This window comes from Mytilus galloprovincialis, chromosome 7 (genome assembly GCF_965363235.1).
Source record: "Mytilus galloprovincialis chromosome 7, xbMytGall1.hap1.1, whole genome shotgun sequence".
NCBI classification, from domain to species: domain Eukaryota; kingdom Metazoa; phylum Mollusca; class Bivalvia; order Mytilida; family Mytilidae; genus Mytilus; species Mytilus galloprovincialis.
In genome coordinates, this window is record NC_134844.1 from 25,741,753 (window position 1) to 25,759,779 (window position 18,027).

At 31.5% G+C, this 18,027-nt stretch overlaps 1 protein-coding gene across 1 annotated transcript in view; it reads right to left on the reverse strand.

The window, feature by feature from the left end:
• Nucleotides 1-2,617: 2,617 nt before the first annotated feature.
• Nucleotides 2,618-18,027, reverse strand: part of LOC143082639 (MAM and LDL-receptor class A domain-containing protein 2-like) — a 137,783-nt gene continuing 122,373 nt past the window's right edge. Inside the window, exons 148-168 of the mRNA XM_076258434.1 lie at nt 17,173-17,795; nt 16,608-16,776; nt 16,140-16,237; nt 15,601-15,783; nt 15,009-15,105; nt 14,487-14,639; nt 13,429-13,578; nt 11,560-11,898; nt 11,127-11,255; nt 10,689-10,832; nt 9,813-9,958; nt 8,683-8,887; nt 8,125-8,283; nt 7,555-7,761; nt 6,888-7,004; nt 6,114-6,189; nt 5,607-5,686; nt 4,764-4,860; nt 4,041-4,110; nt 3,438-3,473; nt 2,618-2,838 (exon numbers count right to left, since the gene is read on the reverse strand). Coding sequence (XP_076114549.1) covers nt 2,791-2,838; nt 3,438-3,473; nt 4,041-4,110; nt 4,764-4,860; nt 5,607-5,686; nt 6,114-6,189; nt 6,888-7,004; nt 7,555-7,761; nt 8,125-8,283; nt 8,683-8,887; nt 9,813-9,958; nt 10,689-10,832; nt 11,127-11,255; nt 11,560-11,898; nt 13,429-13,578; nt 14,487-14,639; nt 15,009-15,105; nt 15,601-15,783; nt 16,140-16,237; nt 16,608-16,776; nt 17,173-17,795 — 3,326 coding nt within the window. The 3' untranslated portion in view covers nt 2,618-2,790. The remainder of the gene's footprint in view (nt 2,839-3,437; nt 3,474-4,040; nt 4,111-4,763; nt 4,861-5,606; nt 5,687-6,113; nt 6,190-6,887; nt 7,005-7,554; nt 7,762-8,124; nt 8,284-8,682; nt 8,888-9,812; nt 9,959-10,688; nt 10,833-11,126; nt 11,256-11,559; nt 11,899-13,428; nt 13,579-14,486; nt 14,640-15,008; nt 15,106-15,600; nt 15,784-16,139; nt 16,238-16,607; nt 16,777-17,172; nt 17,796-18,027) is intronic.

The window sequence follows — 18,027 nt, forward strand, 5'->3', positions numbered from 1 at the left end:
AAATGTTAAATATAACATTTAAATGACAACATTACATGAGAGGACTACAATACAAATAAATGAGAGAACATATAGGACAGGGAAAACATAGCTAACAAAAGGTACCAGGTTTTAAAAAAATATACGCCAGACCTGCGTTTCATCCACACGAGACTATGAAAAAAGTTCGAATGCCAAAACAAGTACATTAAAGACCAAAAATTCCAAAAATGTTGTGCCTAATACGGGCAGGGTTATCTGCCTGGGATAAGAAAACCTTATCATTTATAATAATTCATACTTTTGCAACCAGTATTTTTTTTTATATAAAATGAATATATAATAGATAAACATGCTAAACTCGAAGTGGTGACTAATTTCAGGATAAACACGGATACATAAAACAACCTTAACCAGCACATACAAATTCAGTCGAGTTAGCCAAAGCGATCAACGCACAACGTGACGTCGCGTTTGAATTTCTAAAAAAAATCCCCAAAATAAGATAGACTTAAGATAGAATTCAAGATAAGATTTGTTGTACTGCTATAACATTTAATAATAGCAATAAAAATTACAATATATCAAATTGTGGTAGTAAACTAGACCGATTATTTGCCCAAATCCACGAATTTGGAGACATATTTGCAATTAAGTGGTTAGACTGTTTATTCATATAAAGAAACTGGGTGATTTATTGTTATTTCAAAATTCTATCTTATATCTTTTCTTTATGCACACAAATGTGGGTTTTTTTCATGAACAATCTAACCATTTTAAGGCAACTTTCAACGACTCATATATATAGCTTGTATACAAAGATATGAGTTCACTTCCCCTCACGCATTCACGATGTCCTCAATCAGAACTGATCCCCTCACGCATGACATTATGAAAATATGAGGTTTTTAAATTTATTAAGATGTCTATCGACACCGATCAGCATACACGCCGCCTAAAACGACATTCATACGCATTGGCCGAAAAAAAAGTAAATTTGAACTTGTAGGTCTGTTAATAGAGCCATTTCAAAATTTAAATGTAACTTTTTTAAGGAATTTCTCGTGGGGCAACTGATTTTATGGGAGTTCAACTCCACGTAGAGCAATAAGAAATACATGTATGTCTTCGTTTAAGTATTCACCACAGCATAGCATTCTTCGATTTTAAATATTTCGATCAGTTGAATATGAAAATTACGATTTAGAAATGCACATACCTTTTGAAGCGGTGACAATTACTCCACTCAAGCACAACCGGAAAATCCTCTCACGTTTTTCATTGCAGAACCAAATGTTCTGCGTGTGTAGATTACCAGCCGTGATATTTGATAATGTTAAGTGTATGCTATGCTTTGGTGGCATTTTGTCCAAGGTTATGGTCATCTTTCTGATATTGTTTAACATATAACCGCTTATTTTATTGACTTTGTATTAACATTGTGTCTTAGATCAAATTTATTTGTTCAGTGAATATTCAGATGTTTTTGTTAATATGTCTTTTGATTGAGCTAAGTCATTTCAATTGCTATCTTATAGTGTGTCTTTCTATGTTGTGATGTTTCACTATTGTTTCAAGTAAGAGTGAAGGTTGCTACCTTTGAAAATTTTTAAGCCCACTGCATTTGTTTGCTGCTGTCCTAAGTCAGTAATCTGATGTTCAGTGGTTGTTGTTTGTTGATGTGGTTCATAAGTTATTCTTGTTTCTTGTTTTACTTTTAATATAGATTGATATTGACACTCATACCACATCATCTTATTCATACTAATACTGTAAAAACCATCACTTCCTGTTTTCTGATACTTTTGATTACAAGTGGGTGTGTGCTTATAACCACAAAGTGTACATTCTTCCTTCATCTTTTGCTTGAAATGTTAATATATAGAATATTGTCTTGGAATGATATAAGCATATGTATAATTAGGTCAAAAATTTCAACATATAAGAGATCATAAGCACAGTTAAGCAAATGGAAAGTTATTTGTGTCAAATAACCACTGGATGTTAAGCAATTATCAACAATCAATCAATCAATTATAACAACTTATCATCTTTTCATTGAAAGTTGCTCTTTCCAATAAAAAAATAGAAATAAGAAGATTTGGTATGAGTGCAAATTAGACAACTCTCTATCCAAGTCACAAAAATGTCAACAATTATAGATGTAAGTACATCTTCAACACAGAGCCTTGGTTCAAACCAAACAGCAACTTATTTAAAGCCTCCACCCCCCCCCCCCCCTCAAAACTCCAAAACAAAAATGACAAGTGTAAAACAATTCAAACAGAAAAACCAACTGTCTATATAAAAACAAGAAACAAAAAACACTTATGAACCACAACCACTGAACAGGCTCCTGACAGGACAGGTTAGAGGTGAATTAGGGGAGGGGGCAGGGGGTAAAAATTTGGTTAGTTATATTGGAATCACTGAAGCATGACAAGAGCGGGCACCTTCTTAGGCAGCCAGTGGATCTGCCACTACAGGTGTATACAAATACAGTGGGTTTTTTTTTAAACAGGAGAAAGGAGGATGCTTTCAAATGTAACAAATATTTTGTTAAATTTGGGTAATTGTATATTGATAGAAGATCTAAGATAAAACAAGATGTGTAAGGCCTTACAGAAATTCATCAAAGTATAAGTAAATATTTATTTTCATAATATAACATGTGATACTAATAACAAATTTAAGAAGTAACAAAATATTGCACAAAAAGAGTAACATATTATTGCACTATCACAAATCATTGAGTATTATACATGGCACTTAATGTAAATGCTATCACAGTGGATTGTTTTATCACAGTTTTTAAAGGTCTTGGTAGAGTGGATTGTCTATGGAGGTTCCATCATTTTTCTGAAATAACAAATAAAACAATATTGTTATTGAGGTTACAACAACAAATATAATTAATTTGATATATCAAGAATTTAAAAAGAAAAGAAAAAAGATTCTGAAGATGTGTGAAAAATAAATCCCATCTTACAGTGACCAATGGTTGATGACTTTTTGGTCTTTTGTGGAGAGTAATCTCATTGGCTGTCATACAACATCTTCTTTATTTAATATTAATTATATAAATCTATTCAGGTGAATTCATGCATGTACTGGTAATTCCACCTTATATTATAATGCTGTATATTGATTGGATGAGAAAACTGGTATTTATCACAAATTATCTATAAAATTAATTTCTCTGCCAGTCAATTTGTCATTAGAGAATTCCATGTGCCAGGGTATTTGCAAGCAATGCAATGGTCTAAAAATAACTTGACTTCCAAAAATCTAGACTATCTAGCACAATTATATGATGCGGCATGATGCAGCACCTTTGAAATTTGCTTACCTCTCAACCCTCTCAAATACCCCTGGTAAGCATGATATTTATTTGTATAATAACACTTTTTGTTATGACCTTGTTTAAAATTTACAATAAATCAAGGATGTGTACTTACATCTGAAAATGGTGAATCCATTTCATTCATTGTGAACTGAAATGATAAAAAAATAGGTTGTTATAGCTAAATAAAAGTATTGATTCAAAATACATCTTGTTGTTATTTGTTGCCATTACTGGACATCACACAGTTTCCCATAAAATTTTGACGTCATAACACAAAATATCTGACGCCACAATGAAAAAGGGATTGTTGTATGACGTCAATTGTTCAAGTGGGACAGATTCTCGGGTCAGCCGGGAATAGTGATAAGGTGTATAGTCCAACATCAGAGTGGAAAAAGCTTGGTTTGAGAGTAGACAAATTATACAAAAAAATCCTGTTACACAGAAACAGAGAAAATGATAATCAGTAAAGGACCCTTTACAAAGATGATTCAATACAGAATAGACATTTTATATACTTTTGGGTATTTTGATGTATTTACTGCACATAACCCTAGAGTTGTCTCAGAATAACCTTCATGCATCATGCAACAATCACTTTTTTGACGTCAAATGCTTTAAATTATGAGGAAGAATTTTGCAAGAACCTTTTTTTGCTTTAATTAATGGGGGACAAATTTGCATTGAAGTGTAAATATGTCTATATATTACTTACATCTCTTCCGTCCCCATCTCCGTCGTAACTTGGGTTAGATAGTCCAAATCCTAGACGTTCAGAAAATTGTCTGAAAAATAAATCATTACTTAGGTTAGACAATCCATGATCCTTGATGTTATGAAAATATCCTTGGAAAAGTATTTGGGGAGTCTTTTTTATGTCCTACCCTGTATAGAATTCATCTGACATTCATATTCATTTCAAGACAACAAAGTAAACAACATTCTGATGTTTGAAGAAATTTTTAACTTATAGGTCATTTTTTTTTCTTAACGATTTTTTTCACTGTAAAGTTTGAACTTCTTTTAAACCTCCTCTCTCAGAATACCTATCACTTCTCAGTATTTAGTACTTTAAAGACATGAGAACTTTGATATTTAAGGAATGACTGTAATATTTTTTCTGTCTATGAAGAAATAACATAAAAAATGTGGTGCACACTGAATAACGTGCGTAGCGGGTTATTTAACAGTGTGCACCACATTTTTTATGTTATTTTGAATAGACAGAAAAAATATTACAGTCATTTCTTATAATTTAATTCTAAATTCCATTTTAAACCGTAGAAAACCTTGAAAAAATGTTGATGACGTCACGGTCACATGACTAAATTATGTCTATGGTCTGATAACAAAATAACGTCGGCCAATCAGAAGACGCGTTACATCCAAAATTAAATTATTTCTGATTGTTTTTTCAGAAGAGTCCTAATATACATACTTTTCTCTGCGTTTCTTTGTAAAGAAATATGCACCAACAACTAAAGCAACGATGGCTAGTACTGCTACTGTAACACCCACTCCTATCGCTGTTCCATCTGAAACAAAAACACCAATATAGTGTTAGAAAAGTGCTTAAATGATGATACATTTGTATTATAATAAGTCCATTGATCAAATTAGATAATCAACTGAGAAGATTTGGAATTTAAATCAGAACAATAATGGAAACATTACGAGATTTTATCTATATGGATTGTTTGTTGTTAGCTTAATGTCTAGTGGCACATAATTCAAGCATGCTTGAGATCAGCTCAGACCACCTTCCCTAAGGAAATACTATAATATTCTGTTAAGAGTTCATACTATCTAAATATCAAAAGATGTTTATGAAATGATTGGTAGATCAAATTGTTTTTTTTCCCCCAAGTTAACTAATTAGCCAACAGTTTAATAATATTAGAGTAAAATTTCTGTGATTTGTGATTAAGATTTTCTCTGTAAGAATGAACATACATATATTTTTCATGGTGTGAAAATTTGTGGTAATTCATAAAATAATTCGGCTTTCTAATGTATGAAAAGAATGACTTAAGGAAATATTCTGTACCATAATATACAGCACACAAAAGGGACACAAGATTAATGTACAGTGGATTTTTTTTTTTTCGAAGGTACAAATTTTTGCAGAAATTTGATTGTGTAGTTTTGTAGTTCATCTTTACCCAGGAAATTGACCAATATTGGTATCCTAGGAATAATAATAAATCTACAGTATTTTGAAATGAAAACAAAAGAGATTATAGGTACAGCATGTGTTATTTCTTTAAAACTAATAACATACTATTTTTCTTGGGAGGAGCTGGGTTACTTTGTGCTCCAGATTGGTACTGACATCTGTCTCCAAAAGTACCAGTTGAGCAACTGTAATAAATAATAAAAATAGGTAATAATCTCAGACAAAAAATGACTCATCTCGTCAAACGAATTCAATTTAATCTAATATATTGTTCAATGTAACTTTAATGTCAAAATTTAGAGAGGTTACTGTTGAAGTAATGATAACAAGAATGAAATTGAAATCGATATACATATCTTTTTTTGGTATAACATTCAAATAGGAATAACTGTATCATATTGCAATGATTCATATTTTCTGTTGCTGATCTCTATTTTCAAAATGTCAACATAGTAATAGGCAATAAGTTTTTTAAGTACACCAGATTTTCACCCATTCCTTATTCACTCACGATTTTTGTCGAAACAACATTATACAGTTAAAAAATCTAATCCAAATCAGATGGAAAATTGTACCATGTAAATCCACATCAATTAATTGTTAGTTACTCACTTGCAAGAAGCTCCTTTAGTTTTACTTGCTGTACATGTACCAAAGTTCTTACAGAAACCCTGTGGACAACTACCTCCTGTGAATAAATGATTAATTCTTATAAAAACACAATCATATTTCATATTGGGTATCAGAAACTCTGCCAGAAGAATTTTATCAAAATCAAAATTAAATTTGCAATTCACCCCCTCCCATGCAAATGATTTGGTTTCTTGTCTTTGACTAATCCAGGTTGGACTGTATATTAATATTTTGTTTTGTTGAATTTTCCTGTGTGGTGTATAATGGACTATTCGTTATTTTATCACCTACTATTTTTGCCCTGGTGCTTGCTGTCCTTTTTTTTCTTGCCTAAGAAGCAACAAATATCATTTTTTAAAGGTCAAGTATGGCATAGAGACATATCTTCATTTTGAAACATTTGTCCTGAGATTTTGTGACATCTAAACTGTTGACATCATTTAACAATTACTTTTGCGTTGTTGCATCAGACATTTTCTATAATGTCATCAGCATTTTTACTGGAACATTTGTTATGGTTAATAATGGGAGACAAATTGCCATAAGGTGCCTTGTTGGGAATAATATCATAAATATCCCACAGTTGAGGCCACACAACCAATAGCCATAAAGCACCCTTATATTGCGTGACAATGAAATTCTCAAAATAAACATTTGATTGGTTTTAATCAGTACATTTCTGTTAACTACTTTGAAAATGTCTTTTAGAATATTGAAGGTTGAATTTTTTTTTCACCCAAATATTATTCATACCTTGTCCACATAAACTCTCGTCTGTGTAATCTCCACAATCGTTGACAGAATCACATCGTTTAGCATTGATGCATCGTCTTTGTTTGTTACACCAATAGTAACCAGCATGACATTTTACTGAAGAAAAAACAAAACAGAATGTAATTTTCAATACATGATAAAAAAAAAAAAGAAGAATCTAGTTTTAAGATTAAAAAATTGATAAGATAACTGCTGAACAAACATGAAGAAGTAATGTGACAAAAAAAAAGAGAATTGTTTTCAAATTCAGGATGAATTGTAATTGTTAGATATAGATGTTCTATTCTAGAGCAACATGCTACCAGTCTCCAGTAAAACTACATTTGTGACCGTCAAATCTACAACTGATGGCAACAATTTTTCAACTACAGTTATCATGAGGGCAGGAATGCCCTTTACTGTCAGGCGACCGTTAGCGTCAAACTTGTTTAAGTTTTACCATGATTCGTCAGAGATCTAAAATAATTATCATTACCCTTATTTTTGGAAAACATTTACACGATTTCTTCTAATCATCTGAAAAAATGTGTACATTTTATTGTCATGCACTAAAAATTATGATTAACATCATATGGCTAGATTTTTTACTGTTATTCTTAATAAAAGTACCCCCATTACGACCCTCTGTTATTCCTTAAATACTTACTACAACTAGCTGGTTCATCTGATCCATCTTTACAGTCGCTTACTCCATCACACATGTAAAGTCTAGCAATACACTCTCCAGATCCACAGGCCATTTCTGTCTTTTTACATGTATGCGTGGGTGCCACTGTTGACATAGGTTTCTTGGTTGTTCCTGGTGTAGGTAAGGTTTTGGGTACTAAGGAAGTTCCTGGCTTTAGGGTTGAACCTGTCAAAATAATTCAATGCACAATTATGTTTCAAATAACCATATATTACTCCAATATATAACACTCAAATTGTAAGAATAATGACAATAATATGACATTTAAATGAACTCTAATAATCTAGATAAATAAACAGGTTGCAAAATCCATATCAATGAAAAACAAGAGGCTGTCAAATTTAAGAAAAAAAATCCTACATTTACTTGTTTCTTTGATAGAGCAATCAAGGGTCATAACTCCATTCATTATTTCTAGAAAATTTGGAGAAAGTAAAAGTTTACTAATGTTTAAGGCTATCAACTGGAATATGTGACATTCCTGCAATGGTAGGTGACATCATTACTTTTTGAAAAAGAAATTCTAACCTGTTGGTGCAGGTGTTGTAGGGCAGCCAAACTCATCGCTTCCATCTGGACAATCACTGACAAAATCACATTTCCATGCGTTGGGATAACACTGTTTCACAGGTTTACAATAGAATGTATCTCGTCCACAGTATTGGTGGTTTATTGGTTGGTATGGTTCTAGAAAAAAGAAATTTAATAATTTGTTAAAAATCTCAATATGAATAGGCCATTTTTAGAATATGTTTATACAAGGAAAACAAAATATATTGGATAAAAAATTTGAATCTGCTATTCTATTAAAGGGCTAAAGCTTGTTGAATAAAAACATGTTTTTTTTCAGTTCTTATTAAGGGAAAATGCTTGTTTGATAAAAGTTTGGTTCACCATCCATCAAAAGAAGACATTTAGAAATATTTCATGTTATTAGATAAGTAGGCAGGCATGTTATTGACACAGCATCCCAAGGAAATAAACAACCAATGACTTCTGAAGCAAAACATAAAGTCTTCATCAAAACAGGTGTCTGTACAACATGTTGAGCTCTGAACAGTCCCAGGTCTAAAAATGTACACTTACTGCCAGTGGCACATTCTGGTGTGAATGAAACATCATCAATAGCTACATCTGATTGAGCCTCATCACCTCGTGCACCTTCAACAACAATATGATACGGTTGGCTACTTCCTACTAACAAGTTGACATACTGCCATGATGGTCCTTGATTTCCTGACTTGGTCCACCATAACTGGGTATTAGTTTCATTGGCATTCTGGACATAAATCTGCCAAAGAGAAAGTATATCATTCTGTTATATAAAAGCTAGAAGGGAACATATGTCTTATGCTGAGACTGAAAGGATACACTATTTATATGATTGGGAAAAAAAAGGTAAAAATGCTGAGAAAATGAAAAAAAGTTAACTTTTTAGTTGCAGAGAAAAAGAAAATAGTTACACTACTGTTTTAAATGCTTATACAATTGCCCTATCTATTATTGGTGCTCTATCATGCAGTAAAATCTAATCATCATAGAATAACATACTGCACTTATCTAATTCGGCTTAATAGGAATCCCAAATTTATCCTGATTTTTATAGAATGTTTTTATGTAATACATAATATAATTTTTGATTTTCATTCACAATCCTCCAAAACTTAATTTTAGCTTTGTGTTTTTGTTGTGATTAGATATATACACAACTTTGTTTATTCATTCAATGGATTTATCAAAAGAAAGTCATTTTTCTTGCCATAACAGCATATAATTATAAATTATTACACTTCACCGTAAAATTCTTTTGACTTTGGTTGGTTGATATGAGGGAAACATTTTACTTTATCCCATGGCTTATATTCTATTGCAATTCTCAGAGAAACTGAATCATTTGTACACTTTTCTAAATACTGGTGTGTAATTGACATTTTAGTTTATTAATTCCAATTCAAATTAAAAAGAAATTAAGATGACACTTATAACAAAATATTCAGTATAATAAATTAAACTGCCCCTGACAGATAGGGTGATAAAACAGATAGTCGCCCCTTGCAAAAAAAAACATTGTGAAATCTTGAATTATAAGAGCTGACAATGTTTTCTGGGGTAAGAATCTGGTATATCACCTACTCAGCTTTCTGTTATTTATATAACATCCTCATTTAATGTAATTTTTGTGATTTTACTTTATTTAAAGTAGCAATAGTTCTTACATTGAGTGGACCCATGGTAGAGGATCCGTACATGTAGTACCAAAGTCTAACATAGCACACTCCACGACTAGGGGGGAATGTAGGAGAATTCACTTTAGCTGTGTCACCTGCTCTCATCTGGGCACTGTTTATGTACAGGAACTGACCTGAAAAACAATTAAAAATGGGTACCAGTTAGTGCACAAAATAAACATCAATAGAGATATCTACAGGAATATCTAATACAGAATGAAATATGGAATTTTTGTATGCAAGAATTGAATGCTTCTTTTTATAAATTCATTGGCATTGACTAAAGTACATTTTGTATGAAGTGCATAAGCTCTTCATTCTAAAAATGTTGGCACAGTTAACGCTTTTGCAACCCTATGACATTACAAAAAAGATGCATTCAATACTTAAAATCACATTTTTTTTAGCTAGGATCATGAAAACAATTCTAATTTTGGCAAAATATTCGCATTGCAATTTCTGCCAAAAAAAGTATAAATTTTGCCTCAATTTCTAAATTTTAAACTGAAAAAAGTTATATCAACCATCAAATAAAGTTCACCTGTGTAAAAAGGTATATTTTTTTCTGTTGAAAGTTTACAAATAAAACAGGTTTGACTGTTAAATACATAACTGTGGATTCATTACTATTCGTTGGATATTATTTTTGGTGGATTTCGTGGGTATAGGCTAACCACGAATTTAAATGTTCAATGAATAACATATTTCCTATAGGATAGTATGCAGAGCTTGGCAAAACAATGAAATTAAATATCCACTGACATGCAAGTTTCCCTTATTACACGAAAATTGGTACCCATCAAAATAAATGAATGCACTGTATGTGGAATATAAAAATAGAATATGATTGCCTAAATCTCTTACCATTGTTTGATCCTAGATGATCCACAGAAGGTCCTGTCTTAGGGTTTGGTGTGCTTTGTCCTAATACCCAATCGGAGAAATCATCCTGGCTTTGAGTCCACTGACATAAATTGGTATCAAAATTACAGTCTCCTCTTGCTGGTGCTGTTAAAGGTAAAAGAAATAATTTGTTTTCGTCATGTTTATCAAGTCCTAATGGTCAAAGTTGAACAGCAACGAGAATTATATTTTTTTCTCTTGTTTTACCTTTTAATTGTTATTCAAATAAATCATCATCTTTAAAATTGAGTCAATTATAATGTATTTTTTGTTTTATTTGGATATAATTCAGAAAAAAAACACTTTTAAAAAAAATACTTGAACAAAATTATTTGGCAAAGGAAGTAACTTTAATCTTCTGATTTTTAGTTTTCAAATCTTTCCTTTCATTTTACTTACTGGTACATCCATCTTCATCTGAAGAATCACTACAATCTGTCTTTTCATCACATCTGTACTTTCTATCTATACATTGTGTCTTACTAGCACATTGGAATTGGGAATTTGGACAAGACTTTACTTCAATAGCTGCAAAATAATTTGACAGGAGCATAATTAAACCAGCCATTGGAATATAAAATCAGCTTAATCTACCCATGACCTTAGTAAATACCATGATAAATGTTCTCTCTTCAGGACATGTCCAGAACAACAAATATATATGACTTACAAATTGCTTATCATAAATGGACATTGTCACTTCTGAAACAAAATATCTTGTTTTGAAGATTTAGGCCCAAATAATTATGAACTCACTTTTTTTTCATAAAAAAAACAATAGATAAATAAATACACCAACAATCAGGTGTTCCTTCAGTAAAATACCACTTACTGGGAGCACAGCTGTTAAACTGAATGTCATCAATTGCAATATCACCAAGGTAACCATTTCCTTGGACAGCTTCAAACAATACTGAGAAATGGTTGTAACTTGGCAACGGAACTGTCAACTGTTTCCATCCCTGACCCTGGTTTCCTGTCAATGATGTCAAGACATTGTTTTGTCCTGCACCATTTTTCAGGATGATGTTTAGCGTTCCTATATTCCTGCCATTCATGTTGTACCAGAATGTCATTGTACATGATGGTCCTGACTGAGAGTAGATGTCGCTCATTAGAATGGCTTTGTAACCAAGACGACTACCACTTGCTTCTACATACATGTAATGACCTGTAAAGATGGGAAAAAATATAATTATCTTTAGTTTACATGTATATCTAAGTAAAAAGAGAGGTATAATTTTCTTTAGTATACATGTATATCTAAGTAAAAAGAGAGGTATAATTATCTTTAGTTTACATGTATATCTAAGTAAAAAGAGAGGTATAATTTTCTTTAGTATAAATGTATATCTAAGTAAAAAGAGAGGTATAATTATCTTTAGTATACATGTATATCTAAGTAAAAAGAGAGGTATAATTATCTTTAGTATACATAAAATTGAGAAAGGAAATGGTGAATATGTCAAAGCGACAACCACCCGACCATAGAGCAAACAACAGCCGAAGGCAACCAATGGGTCTTCAATGTAGCGAGAATTCCCGCACCCGTAGGTGTCCTTCAGCTGGCCCCTAAAATATGCATAATAGTACAGTGATAATGGACGTCATACTAAACTCCGAATTATACACAAGAAACTAAAATTTAAAATCATACAAGACTAACAAAGGCCAGAGGCTCCTGACTTGGGACAGGCGCAAAATTGCGGCGGGGTTAAACATGTTTATGAGATCTCAACCCTCCCCCTATACCTCTAGCCAATGTAGAAAAGTAAAACAATAACAATACGCACATTAAAATTCAGTTCAAGAGAAGTCCGAGTCTGATGTCAAAAGATGTAACAAAAGAAAATAAATAAAATGACAATAATACATAAATAACAACAGACTACTAGCAGTTAACTGACATGCCAGCTCCAGACCTCAATTAAACTGATTGAAAGATTATGTCTTCATCATATGAATATCAGGTACAATCCCTCCCGTTAGGGGTTTAGTATCATACTATCATAAAATATATGAGAAGAACATAACCCGTGTCATGCCAACAACTGTTTTTTTAGAAATAAAGTGTTTAGTTCCGATGCAAAGACCCTATCAGTGAATCAATATATCTAAGTAAAAAGAGAGGTATAATTATCTTTAGTATACATGTATATCTAAGTAAAAAGAGAGGTATAATTATCTTTAGTATACATGTATATCTAAGTAAAAAGAGAGGTATAATTATCTTTAGTATACATGTATATCTAAGTAAAAAGAGAGGTATAATTATCTTTAGTATACATGTATATCTAAGTAAAAAGAGAGGTATAATTTTCTTTAGTATACATGTATATCTAAGTAAAAAGAGAGGTATCATTTTCTTTAGTATACATGTATATCTAAGTAAAAAGAGAGGTATAATTATCTTTAGTATACATGTATATCTAAGTAAAAAGAGATGTGAGGTGTCACATCAGTGAAACAGCAACCTAACAACACAAAATGTAAAAATCAACTTAGAAACAGAAATAAACAACTTGATTCTTTGAGCAATTACTTATAAATTACAAAGCTTGAAATGAAAAAAATTCTATACAACATCTTTTGGCAAAATATTTGATAAGAGAAGAAAAAAATTCACCATCAAATATAAAAAAAAAACTTTCAAAAGAATTCCTCTGAAAAAAATAATGCTGTCGTATATTGAATAACAAACCTTGTGGGGTTCCCACAGAATGATCAGTAATAGGTCCTGTGCGGCTTGTTGGTGTTTTACCACTATTTCGTTTCCAGTTTATATTGTCTCTGATTGAGTTTCTCCATCCACATTGACTATTGGTGCTCTTTTCAAATTGACAAGTTGTTCCTGGAATAAAATTGCATAATGAGTACATGTAATGACATTGCTATCACTAAAGTATATATTTAAATAAAATACATTACTAACTTGGCACCAAATTTGAATCATGGTCATGATTTTTTTTTTATTAGTAAGCAACCAGTAGATATTCATATATATAATTAATCTTCAATCAACAATTTAATTGGCACTGTTGAATTAGTTAAGAAGATTCATGATAACCAGTCTGGTGTCCACTAGTCCATAACTGAAATCTTTTCTTGACCTTTACTGGTTACTTCTGCTAATTATTATTATTATTATTTACAGTGCTTATATAGCGCTTATCTAAATACACATTTACTCTAAGCGCTTTACAATGCATAAAAAACAATGAAACAAGTACATATAAGAGGGCCCTCATGGGGTTTTTGATTATGTGATTACTTGGCCGTTTTTTTAATGATTATTTGATTATTAAGCCAAATATTTCATGATTATTTGATTACCTAGGACTGTATTTTTAGTTTATGATTATTTGATTACTAAAGATAAGCAAATATTTAATGATTATGTGATTATATTGGCAAAAAAATGGTGATTATGTGATTACTAGGACCCCCCCATGAGGGGCCTCATATAAACAAATTTAAAAATCAAATGAAAATAGAAACCGTATAAAAAAAAAAGAAAAAAAAAAGAATACGACTAAATATATGAAAATTAAAACTTTATTCATCAAAAATGATTTAAAAAATATAAGCTAATTTTGAGAAAAAAGTATTAAACAGGAGTGCTAATTGTGTTGCTAGGTTGCTTTTATATTAACATTTTGTGCACTTCCACATTTTCTTTCATTAGTAGTTTCCTAATAAGGTTACTTTGGCAAAATCATGATGCTGGGTTGCTGTCTAATAAATGTTTCATACACTTACCACATAATCTTTCATCTGTGCTATCTCCACAGTCATCAATAAAGTTACATCTCTGGTCAGCTGAGTAACAGTTTCCGTTGTCACAGGTAAGCTGGTTTGATCCACATGCTCCTACGGTTGTGGGGGGTCTAGTAGGTTGGCCTGGTAATGCAGCTGAAAAATAGGATCATCATATTTACTTCTATCTCATTTAAATTATATAGATATTGCTTTACCCTGTGTCAAAAATCATCTCAGATAAAATAATTCTTTTCTAACCACAGAAAGATTGCATAAATATATTCTTTTTATAAACTATTCATGTTTTTCTTATTATAAACTTATCAAACATTCATAAAATGTGTGATCTTTTCCTATGTATCCTCAAATCTGACATATCACTTTTTGGAGACAAACTATTAAAACTTGACCTTTGAACCATTAACATTAACATTTCCTGAATACAGGGTCAAATCACTGTGCAGTTATTTTTTTGAAAAGATGAAAGAGATTTCTAGATATGTTGACTATAACACAACTTACTTCCTATAGGTGCTTGTTCACATCCTGGTGTTAGGGAAATATCATCAATAGCAATATCACCATGGTAACCATTTCCAATTTGTCCTTGAAGGACCACCTGTAGTAAAATGTTGTTGAATAGTGAACAATGCAGAATAAACTTTTTAACTATGGTGTTCTTCTCTTATATTTAAATGAATTAAGTACATGACAATGTACTTATTACTATACAGCACTTAGGTATTCACTGAAACTTTGGTATATATATGAATATGGAAAATGATTCCAATATTTCATAATGTAAAATTGATCAAGTGGAAACAGAATTCTTGTTTCTCATGACAAAATAACAGCTAGTTTGTTCTTTGAGGAGAATTTATGCTGTCTTTTTATTTATTTTGTTGCTTTGTTCATGTAAGGGATAACACGAAGTAATATACTGGCTTCTTCCTGTGATAACATCTCCCAAGTGAGATATTTATTTTATTATGACATAGAATTTTAGAATCCATACAAGTTATACGTCTTGCGATAATTATACTATACTTTGAAATGTCAAAATCTACTAATATTTTATAGCTTATAATTGAAAAAGTTAAGACATTGTTCTTACCTCAAAGTTCTGATTCATATTTATAGAATCTTCCGTTAAATCATATTGTCCTCGGATCCAGTTGTCACCCTGGTTCCCTGTTATATTTCCAATCACTAAAATTCCATCAGACATGTAATTGTACCTCTTTATAATGGCCAATGATCCAATTTCTTGACCCCACATGTGATAATAAAACCTCAACTGAAAAAAAAAAAAAAAACAAGGTCACATGTAAATCATTCATTTATGATATTCATATTTTTTTGGGAATGGGTTTTCTAAATGTATAAAGTGAACAAATGAAAAAAATGCTGCATATGACACCCTTCATAGGATTATATAGTACTTTTATTTGATCAACATTTTTAAAGATTAAAAATTACTATGCCTACAAAATATATTATTAAAAATTTGATTCAACACTTATTTTTTTTATGTTACTGTACAAAAATTTAGAAATATTTATTTCATTCAACAATCTTTTTTATGTTTCTACTAGTAAACAAATTTAGAAATATTTATAAAACTTATTTTTCTGATGTATATAATTTCAGTACCTGACAGTTGGTTACGCTTCCTTTGATGATGTATGAAGCCAATCTTGCTATTTGACCTGGTTTATTTGGAGCGGAACTCTCAGTATAAAGGTAGGTTCCTGAAAAGAAAAAAATTGTTACAAAAATATCTATACATCTACTACAGAAATAATACTTTTTTGGATATTCTAATATAACTTTGGATCCAGCAGGAAAATTATTTTCATGATTTTCACATGGTTGTAATGTAATTTCGCCTATGGTTATCAAATCACTGTTTGAGAATCTAATACATTTTGGGTTACATTTTCTAAAGCAGAACCAATATGTTGTGATTGGTTGAATACTTCTTAAACAATGAAAATTGAACCAATGACGTAACATTATATTCATTTTGGTAAATAAACAATGAGATTACCCATAGTCCTTTAGATTCTGAATAGGTGAATTAGCTTTTCATAGTATGTTAATCTAAAGAACTTATATCACCTTGTCGTGATCTTGTTGTGTGGTCTGTAACTGGACCTGTTCCCTTGGAAGCAGTCGAGCCTGATGATAGTTTCCAATCAAAGTCATCGGTAATGTCATTAAACCATGACTGACAAATACCATGCTCAAAACTACACCTTCCTTTGTACACTGAGTCACATGTTTCTGCCTGTTAAAAGAGCAACACAAATAGATTAAAATTTGATATTTCACAAAACAGGCTGAAAATCAATTGAGGATATGAATAACTTTTTAATTATGGTGATAACTTTTTCACTCATCATTCATTTCACATGAAATCAAATAACTAAATAGAGATGATCTAATAAACTAAATGATCTAAACTACTAAAGCATAAATCTAGGGTGTCACTTTTTTCAAATATTCTTGGTAACCAAGTCGTGCTACTCAAATGATAATCCAACACAATATAAAACCTTCAATGACCATTCTTGTACAATTTTTTCATGTCTTATCTATTGCAAAAGATTTCATGTGTATTTAATTTGTAGTAATTCAGGGTATAAATACACGTTTCTTTCTTTCTATATCATAAAAAACTTACATATTCATCACTCTGATCCCCACAATCATCAGCATAATCACAGCGATTATTCTGATCTATACAGTATCCATTAGCACATTTAAATTGTCCAGTCTGACAACCTCCAACAAATGGTTCTGGTGCTGGACAGTTAATAAACTGCACTGTGTCTAGAGAAATATCTCCTTGGAATGAACGTCCACGTCTTGCCTGTATCACAATTTGGAAATTTGATCGTGCTCCAATAAAGACACTTGCATGTTGCCATCTACCAAAATGATCGCCCTCAACAGACCATAAGTGATCTGTTTGATTGTTGAAGAGGGTATACACCTCAAGAGCTCCTACTGATGGTCCATGAATGAAGTAGTACAATCCTAAAGCACACTGGGGTCCAGTCTGACCTATTACTGGTGTGTACAGCTCTGTATGGCTGTGAAAGGATCCAGGAGAGCTGTCAGCCCACAAGTAATATCCTTGAGCTTGTCCACTCTGGTCCTTGTTTGGTCTAAAGTCTGTACCTTTGATTTTGGTAATTCCTTGGTCTATTTTCCATTTGTAGCTTTGATCTGGTGTAGCAGTTAGTGAGGAGTTGATATTCCAGTTACATAACTCATCAAGTCCAAATCCACAAGAAACCTCCACTGTTTGAAGGAAAAAAATAATAATAATGCAACTACTTTCTACTTATTATTAATGTTTGTTTTAATCAATTATCATTTGATTAATCTCAACATCAACACAACAAGGATAAATAGAGTAACTTAAGTTAACATTTGAGATGGTATTTATATATAAAAAAAAAACACAAAAAAAACCCACAAACAAACAAACAAACCATGAGAAGAATTTTTCATGCCACTCTGTATATGTATA